Below are 8,877 nucleotides of genomic sequence, written 5' to 3' on the forward strand. Positions count from 1 at the left end.
CTCTCTCTCTCTCTCTCTCTCTCTCTCTCTCTCTCTCTCTCTCTCTCACCTGTCTACTTTTTGCCCACAGAAGGATGCATCCCTTCAGCCCCCAGAGAGACTGGAGCATCGGCTAAAACATTCCGGAAAGCGGAAGCGGGGGGGTGTAGGGGGGGGCCGAGGGGAGCCAGGAGACAGCTCAGAGCGGGAGACTGGCCGGCCCCCAGGGGACCGTGCCCGAAAAAGGTCCAGCAAGCGAAGGAGGAAAGAGGTGAGATGTGCTACTCCTCATTCTCCTATCCTTCCATAAGTTTTTTATGTATTCCATGCTGTACTAAGTCTGCAGTCCCTCTTTTGGTCCTTGTGTAGCTAACGTGGTCTTTCAGTGCTTTGTGATTAAGTTGGGGGTACTACACTTTAGAAAGCACAAACTGGAACAGGTACAGAGAACGGCCCTTCAGAGGGCAGATCTAGGACCAGTGGGTGAAAGTTTACATAGAAGCTGCTCTTTTAGGAACATAGTGGAGGGGGAATTCCTGTATTCAGTGGGAAGTTAGACTACATAATCCTTAAGTTTATTTCTAACTCAAGGATTTTTAGAGGAGTGGGTCTTGGAACTTAGAGTCCCAAAGGAAACAGCTCTCCAAAGTCATGATGGCCTGGGGTCTTAGAACATGAATCTTGAAGGAGCAGGCCAAAGCCAAAGACCTTTCATAAATAGAAGAGTTCTTGACTGCTTTGTGGGGTTGAGAGGGTAGGAGGAATACAGATATCTTTAAACATTCCTTTGAAGGGTTGTAATGTGTCATGCACCAAGGCCCAAGGGGTGGACAGCTCAAGAAGAATTTCCTAGCAGTTAAAACTGTCCAATAATGGAAAGGTTGTCTTTGGAGGTGTGATTTCCCCATCTGTGGGGGTGTTTCAGCAGAGGCTATGGGTGACCATATGTCAGATTAAAGAAAAGATTTCTTCCGGTTGGGAGGTAGGGTTAAGTGACCTAAAATGTCTATTAATATTTGATTCCATAGCTCCTTAGGATTGGGACTAATTAGTACTGGATCGAATCTTCTGCTAAAAGCAAATTTAGGCTGAGTATAGGGCAAACTGGCCCACTTTTGTGGAGTTTGAACTTGAATTGGACAACAGCCACATCAGGGAGTCAAATGTCTGTTTGACCCTGCCTTTGACTTCTTCCTGACAAGTGTCCCTCACCTATGTACTCTTCCCTTATAGGCCTCCTCCCGAAATTCTCTGGAAGCCGGATACATAGTAAGTGGTCCTTCCCTGCCCAGTTTTTTCCCACTCTCTCTCCAGCAGACACCACCACGCCCCCTGCCAACTCTTCTCCCCTCCCCTGACACTTCTGTCTCTCCTTCTCTCCAGTGTGATGCGGAGAGTGACCTGGACGAGAGGGTGAGTTGGTGCCTGTGTTGGGTGGGGGCAGGTCTTGCCAAGGATGCCCAGAGGCTATTTGGACTTGGGACTGTGACGTCTCTGGGTAGAGTCTCTTGTGCCACCAGGAACTGACTGCTTTCCCTGCTCTTCCTTGCCAGGTCTCTGATGATGACCTCGATCCATCGTTTACTGTCTCAACCAGCAAAGGTTTGTTCCCAGGGCCAGGGCTGGGGTTGAGGCTGAGCACAGCCTGGAGATTAGTTGCTCCCAGGAAGGGAGGAGGGACAGCAAGGCACCCCGTTTGCCACTGACCTTGTACCTTCCCCTCCCCTTCCAGCCTCGGGCCCCCATGGCAACTTAAATGGGAACTGTGAAGCGAAACTCTCTGTGATCCCCAAAGTGTCGGGGCTGGAGCGGAGTCAGGAGCAGCCCCCAGGACCCGACCCGCTGCTAGTGCCTTTCCCTGCCAAGGAGCCACTGCCTCCACCGGCCCCCCGACCCCCAACCACCCCCCCAGCCCCGATGCCAGCCCCTGTCAGCCTGCCACCCCCACCCCCACCCCAATTGCAGCTCCGGGTTTCACCCTTTGGCATCCGCTCTTCCACTTATGGCAGTGGCCTGGACCTTAGCACTGGCAGGTAAGTCATCCCAGAAAGCTGACTTGAGTCATCGTGTTTTATGTATGTGTATGTATGTACGTTCTTTTTACTTGTACTATTCCAGGTACCACGGGGCATTGGTGAAAAAAGTTGGTTGCCTTAAAGGACCAATCATTCTCACCAGGGAGAGAAAAAATTCATGTGAAACACTAAAAGTAATAGAATGTTAGGGCTCATTTTACAGATGAGGAAACTGCGACTCAGAGAGGGAAGATGATTTGTTTAAGACCATGCTGTAAGATAGTAGCAAAGTCAAGACTAAAGGCTAGGTTTTCTGACTTTTTTCTGTCTATTGTTCTTTTTGTTACTTCATATTCTTTAAAAAGGGAGCTATAATGAAAAAGAGAACTTAACCTGGGGAAAGGAAGACTTGAGAGAAATGTCCTGGGATGCTGTAGTCTCAGGCTGAGTGGTTTTTGAGTAATAAAAAACAATGCATTGTGCTTAAATGCCATAGCTTATAGTGTCTGTATTCATGGGGGTCTGAGAAGAGAGAGATCAGTATAGGCCAGGTAAGTTAGGATGGATGAAAAGGTGATGGGAAAGGATCAAGGATAGGAAGCAACAGAAACAAGAAATGAAAGATTTCTCTGCCTGAGAATGTGTCCTTGGGGGATACATTTTCATATTTGTCTATAAGCTTAAATTTTGAGGTCTTTTCTTATTAAACACCAGAAGATTCATAATGCAGAAAAACTTTATAAATGCATTGAATATGAGAAGGTGCTGTCAGGTCTGACCTTCCCCCAAATAGATGAGATTCTTCCAGGTTTTTCATGTTTCCCTGCTTTTTTTCCACAGCTCTTCGAGGCCACCCCCCAAGGCTCCTGCCCCTCCAGTGGCCCCACCTCCACCTTCTTCCTCTTCCTCTTCATCTTCCTCTTCCTCATCTTCTTCAGCTCAACTTTCCCATCGGCCCCCAACACCCTCTTTGCCCTTGCCTCTGGCCAGCCACGGCTTCCCCCCTACTGGTCTACGGGCACCTCCTCCACCACCCCATCCTGCCCTATTCTCCCCTGGCCCTACTCTACCCCCACCCCCACCTTTGCTGCAGGTGGCAGGCCACCCTGGGGCTGCGACGGCCAGTGCCCTCTCTGGTGAGTCTTCAAGAGCCTGTATTGCTTTGAAAGGTAGAGAGAGATCCTAGAGAAAGAAGCACTGGGGCAGGCATTCTTCTCTTTGAATCAGGGAACATTCATTTTAAGAGATAATGGATTCAGGAGGAAGGTGTGGGTTGAAGCCTGAAAGGAAAGGATGATGGAATAAATGTTGGGTAATAGAAGTAGAATAAAGATACACCAAAGAGGAAGAGCCCAAGGGGGAGGACTGATACACGAAAAGTTGGAGAAGGAATAAGCAGAAGCAAGGGATCAGAGTCCATGGGGGTGAGGCCTGAGTAGGGTGCTTGGGTGGCATGGGGGAGGGGCATAAATCCCTCTCTCCCTCCACCCTACCCCGTCCTGGTCACTTCTCACAGAGCAGGAGCTGATGCGGCAGGACCTGAGCACTCGGTTCCTGAGCGCCCAGGGAGGCCCCGAGGTGGGGGGGGCGGGGGGCTCAGCCCGGCCCCTGGCCTTCCAGTTCCACCAGCACAACCACCAGCACCAGCACACCCACCAGCACACCCACCAGCACTTCACCCCCTACCCTCCTGGCTTGCTGCCCCCCCACGGCCCCCACGTGGTGAGATTCCCCTCCTGTTCAAGGACCTAGTAGGGGTGGGAAGGGGCATCTGAAGCCTTTGGAGGGTTGGGGGAAGTTGCCTGATTGTTTGAGGGTGAGGGATGGTTCGGCGAACTCTGAGATGGACAGTGGGGAGGGTCGTGTGGGTGTGTGTGGGTGTATCTAGTGTCTCTGCCTTCTAATTTATTCCCATTTTCTTTCTTATAGTTCGAGAAATATCCAGGAAAAATCGAAGGCCTTTTCCGGCATAACGTAAGTGCCATGAGGAGTCCTGGGTCATAGTTGGGTATAGGAATACTCTAGCAAGCTTCTCTCTTGGTGCTTAATGAACATTTGATTGGTATAGAGGACTCAGCAATGTGCTGGGGACAAGGGCTGCCAACAGCAACCAAGTTTATCCTAGGAGAAGATGAGATCTCACTGAATTCTTAGTTGTAGAGGAAGGGAGCAATATAACTAGCAAGAAAAGAGGCATTTTTGTTGTTCTGTACCCCCAGTTTGGTCATTTTTCCTTCACAGCTCTATGCGGCCTTCCCCCCTGCTGTCCCTGGCCTCCCCCCTGGTCTGCCTCCTGCTGTTTCCTTTGGTTCTCTGCAGGGGGCTTTCCAGCCTAAGGTGAGTGTCCAAAACACAGATACTATATTCTCCTTTCCCACCTATCTCTCAGTAAATTGTGTGCTCTTTGTCCCACTTCCAAAGACCTAGGGAAATTAACTCTTAGATCCCAGTTGTGCCTTCAGTCACCAGATCTCTGTTCCCATCTCCTCACCCAGTCTCCCTTCCTTTCCCCAGAGCACGAATCCAGAACTGCCACCACGACTGGGGCCGGTCCCCAGTGGGCTGCCCCAGAAGGGGACACAGGTGAGCCTGGGGGAGACAAAAGAGGGTCAGGTCTTGGCAATAAGGGGAGGGAGTGGTGAATACATTGGGAGGATGAAATGCCATATAGGCAAAGTAGGATTTGTGTTTTTTACCCCCACTCCCTAGGGAAGAAAAAGGAAAAATATTCTCACTGTAGGCATTTCCTAGGGGCTATAGTCTCTGCTTTCCTAATAATACTCAGCAGGGGTTTCAGAGAGAAAGAGTTCCTTAAGAAATGACCAGGGTAGGGAGAGTATCCAGAAGAGGAAAGTTCTGGGGCCTCTGAAGTATTGATGGGGCTCATTAGGCAATTAGAACTTTTGGGGACAGGCTTTTGGGAGTGGGTAGAGTGGCCCAGGGAAGGGGCTTAATAAATGGGCTATGTGTCATTCTAAGGGAGAGGGCTATTTTAAATGGAAAGAGCTCTGAGGACTGTGATCTCTGGGCTCAGAGGCCAGGACCCCAAGGGCAAAGAGAAGCTGGAATTTTAGAGTCTGGGTTTGCTAGAATGAGTGCTGGCACGTGGGACTAAGCTGTCCTCCCATTTCTGTTCCTGCCCTTCAGATTCCTGACCATTTCCGCCCCCCACTGAGGGTGAGTAGGATGGGAAAGGGAGTGGGTTCAAAGGGGCAGGGATGGAGAATGGCATGGGTTAGGGTCTTACGGGTAATGGGGAAGGAGTGAAGTTTGTTTGGGGAAGGCTAATGGCATTACTTCTCTTCTTTTACTTCTGCACCTCAGAAACCAGGGAAGTGGTGTGCCATGCATGTGCGAGTGGCCTATATGATCTTGAGGCACCAGGAGAAGATGAAGGTACCAGGACTGGTAGAGAGAGGGTGGAACTGAATCAGGAAGAGTGGGGAACTAGAGGCATGTGAGTCTGAGCTGTGGAAGGACAGGATGCTGGGAGAGCCATTTTACTGACTGCTTTAGGGCACATGATGTAGTGGTAGATGAGCAGCAGGAGAGCCCTCTGCTCCCAAACCACTCCCCTCTCTGCCCGTAGGGATGCCTACAACTTTAGCATCAAGGCTTCATTCCTCCGGAGCTTGACAATTTTTCAATTCTCAGGAATTTCCCATAAAAATGCAAAACCCTGCCCTATCTTGCACTCTGTATACTGAAAAAGTGGTATTCCCATAAACTCTTAACAAGGTATAATTTATCAAATTGTTTTCTAACCAGTTATCTCTGTGGGAGTGGGGCCAGGTTTCAGAGAGAAATTCATTGGGCAAAGTGTCCAGTGAAGGGCAGTGGACTCTGAAAAGGAAGTTGATAGGGGACCCAAGACTAGATTTGTCCATTTCCCCATTCTCTCCAGGGGTTAGCATCTTAAGGAAACCTCGGGGAAGGGAATAGAGAAGGGAGGAGGATACTAAAATCCCTCACCAGAGTTCTTCCTCTCCAGTTAATGCAGGGTGATCCTCACAAGCTGGATTTTCGGAACGACCTTCTGCCCTGCCTCCCTGGGGCCTATGGAGGCCTTCCCCCTGGGCAGGAGCTCTCCCACCCAGCTTCCCTCTTCACCGCAACAGGTGAGTCTGTGAATGAGCACTAGCCTGGGAGTCAGTTTTCCTCAGTTCCAATAGTGTCTATGCCACTAACTAAAATTGTATGATGTTGGATAAGTCACTTGAGGCTCCTTTATCAGCCTTTGTTTGTTCACCTTCATCTGTAAAATGAGTCTCTTACAGCTCTACTATTTGCTGGTTAATAAATCTGAGTCTTGGTTCTGAATTCCTTTGTAGAAAGCTTTATCTCCATTTTTTTCTCAGGTGCTGTCCATCCTGCTGCCAACCCTTTCACAGCAGCTCCTGGGCCCCCTGCATCCTTTCTGAGCCCTGGTACCCACATCGGTAAGAGCCATTCTTCATGGTCATCCCTATACTAGCCCTAAGACTAAGCTAAGGAATGATGACTCCAGGACTGGAGGCCAAGAACCCTTAGTCCTTCGCAACTATCCATGGCCAGTTACCTCAGTGTCCCCTGAATGCACCACACATGTTTTTCTGAGTCTTTGCTTATTCTGTTCTTCGCCTGCCTGACACTCTGAGCTCAGCTTAAGTCTGTCTCTATTAAGTAACAAAGCTTAGTGGAAAGACCTTGGACTTGGGGTAAAGTGGCTTTGCCGCTAATTAGTAATGTAACATTTAGCAAGCCATTTCTTTCGTGGCCTTGATTTCTCTATAAAATGAGGGAGTTGGACTGGATGATGTGTAGGTCCCTTCAAACAACAACATCCTTTTTGTTGTTCTGGGATTAAGAAATCCCTCACCTTCCCAGCCTGAGGTGACCTCTCCCTTCTGGAAAGGTGTAACACTTGTCTTTTCTATTCATTTGAAATCTTATATTACAACCATTTTACATTTCTTTTATTTGACTTTTTATGTGTTAGTCTTGTCTCCCCAGGAAGACTTCTTAGTTCCTTTGAGTAGGGACCTTGTCATACTTTCTTATATCCTAAACACAGGGCTAGAGAAAGGCAAGTGCTATGTCAGTGCTTTACTGACTGATTCCCCTGTCTCCCCTCCAGATCCTTTTGGGCGTCCTACCAGCTTTGCGTCCTTGGCTGCCCTCTCCAATGGGGCCTTTGGAGGCCTGGGCAGCCCTACGTTCAGTGAGTGTGGGTGTGCTGTGATCAGGGAGATGGGGAAAAGAGTCGGACGGATAAGAGCACCTGATCTCTTTAAGTTGTCTTGTCCTGTAATCCAGTGGTGAAGCAGCTGGCTAGTTGGATTGTGTCCTTTCACACTTAACTTGAAGCTCCTGGTTCTCAGAGTTGGCCAACTTGGTTTTTCTCTTTTTTTCTAGACACTGGTGCTGTCTTTGCCCAGAAAGAAAGCCCAGGGGCCCCTCCTGCCTTTGCCTCTCCTCCTGATCCATGGGCCCGGCTGCACCGTGGCCCCCCTGCCTTTCCTGCCTGGGCCCGACCCCCTGAGGCTGCACGGACGCCTGGCTCGGACAAAGAACGTTCAGTGGAGAGGCGAGAGCCCTCAGCCCCCAAAGAGGAGAAGGATAGGTATGGCTTTGCCCAGGCACTGTGACCCTCCACCTCCTTTTCTGTACCTCTGACTTCAGCTCCCTGACCTTAACCAGATTCCTTCATTTCTCTTTCCTTTGCTCCCACACATTAAGAAAGAATCTAGTTTCTAGCTTCTCTTAATTTCATTTTCTTTTGTGGCTGTCACTTGTTCTTCATTTCATTCATGCAACAACCATTTATTAAGCACATCTCTTCTCCCTTCCCTTAGGGATCTCCCATTTTCCCGACCACAGCTTCGAGTTTCCCCAGCCACCCCCAAGTCCCGGGCCGGGGAGGAGGGGGTAAGACCCCCCAAGGAGCCTGTGAGGGTGAAGGAAGAAAGGAAGGAGGAGGTCCCTGGGCCTCCCAGCCTACACCTGCTTTTTGATCGGCCCCGACCACCCCCCTTCCTGGGTCCCAGTCCTTCGGACCGCTGTGCCCCCTTCTTGGAGCCCTGGCTGCCAGGCCCTCCACGCCTGGCCCGCCCCCCACGATTCTATGAGGCAGGGGAGGAGCTGGGAGGGGCAGGAGCTGTGGCCACAGCTCGCCTCTATGGTCTGGAGCCTACCCATCCGCTACTCTATGGTCGCTTGGCCCCCCCACCTCCTACCGCAGCCCCCGGGCCCCCTCAACTGCTTAGCAAGACACCTCCTGGGGCCCTCTTGGGGGCTCCGCCCCCCTTGGTGCCCGCCCCTCGGCCTGGCTCCCCCCCTAGGCCGCCAGGGCCACCCAGAGCTGACAGGTGAGGGGAGGGGAGGGGCTGGGGGTAGAGCTCCATTTCCTTCCCCCTTTTTCACTTCCCCACCCAGCCTTAGGGTGGAGGTTGTGACCCTACTTGGGAGGGCAAAGGTCATGACCCCATGGCTTCTGTGGAATTGTCATGGGGTCAGAGGTCACTACCCCAGCCATGGGATCATCCTGAAAATAGAGGTCGCAGACCCACCTGCCCCCAAAGGGTTTAAGTGCAAGAGCCACTCTCTAGAGGGATGGGGGTCACCTGGAGGGCAGAGGTTGTGACCACCTGAGAGGCAGTGCTGTTCCCTCTCCTTTTCTCCCCATCCACTCCCTTTTCCCCTTTAAATCTGGGCTCCCTCAGAGGGTCCCTTGGATGCTAAGCCTCCCGACAGCCTCCTGTAGGCTTATCAAGCCTGAGGCCAAAGTCACACACTCCCAGGCCTCTTGTTCCTCTTTCCCTCCTGTGGGAAAGCAGGGTGGGGCTGCTGGGACATCAGAAGTCACCAGTGACCCTCCTTCATAGGGTCTGAGAAGATGGGGGGG

At 51.0% G+C, this 8,877-nt stretch overlaps 1 protein-coding gene across 1 annotated transcript in view; it reads left to right on the plus strand.

Annotated features, from left to right (window-relative positions):
• FBRS (fibrosin) overlaps positions 1–8,871 on the plus strand; it is a gene marked incomplete at its 5' end in the record, with an annotated part of 9,980 nt that extends 1,109 nt beyond the window's left edge. The window contains 17 exons of the mRNA XM_027870328.1: positions 71–250; positions 1,213–1,248; positions 1,363–1,392; positions 1,533–1,581; positions 1,712–2,012; positions 2,835–3,130; positions 3,511–3,716; positions 3,924–3,968; positions 4,236–4,331; positions 4,509–4,577; positions 5,142–5,171; positions 5,319–5,390; positions 5,986–6,112; positions 6,353–6,433; positions 7,111–7,194; positions 7,389–7,596; positions 7,829–8,871. Of these exons, the coding sequence (XP_027726129.1) occupies positions 71–250; positions 1,213–1,248; positions 1,363–1,392; positions 1,533–1,581; positions 1,712–2,012; positions 2,835–3,130; positions 3,511–3,716; positions 3,924–3,968; positions 4,236–4,331; positions 4,509–4,577; positions 5,142–5,171; positions 5,319–5,390; positions 5,986–6,112; positions 6,353–6,433; positions 7,111–7,194; positions 7,389–7,596; positions 7,829–8,345 (2,427 nt within the window). The remainder of the gene's footprint in view (positions 1–70; positions 251–1,212; positions 1,249–1,362; positions 1,393–1,532; positions 1,582–1,711; positions 2,013–2,834; positions 3,131–3,510; positions 3,717–3,923; positions 3,969–4,235; positions 4,332–4,508; positions 4,578–5,141; positions 5,172–5,318; positions 5,391–5,985; positions 6,113–6,352; positions 6,434–7,110; positions 7,195–7,388; positions 7,597–7,828) is intronic.
• Positions 8,872–8,877: the final 6 nt, after the last annotated feature.

The sequence above is a fragment of the Vombatus ursinus genome, unplaced genomic scaffold (genome assembly GCF_900497805.2).
Source record: "Vombatus ursinus unplaced genomic scaffold, bare-nosed wombat genome assembly UNPS02002988.1, whole genome shotgun sequence".
Lineage (NCBI taxonomy): Eukaryota > Metazoa > Chordata > Mammalia > Diprotodontia > Vombatidae > Vombatus > Vombatus ursinus.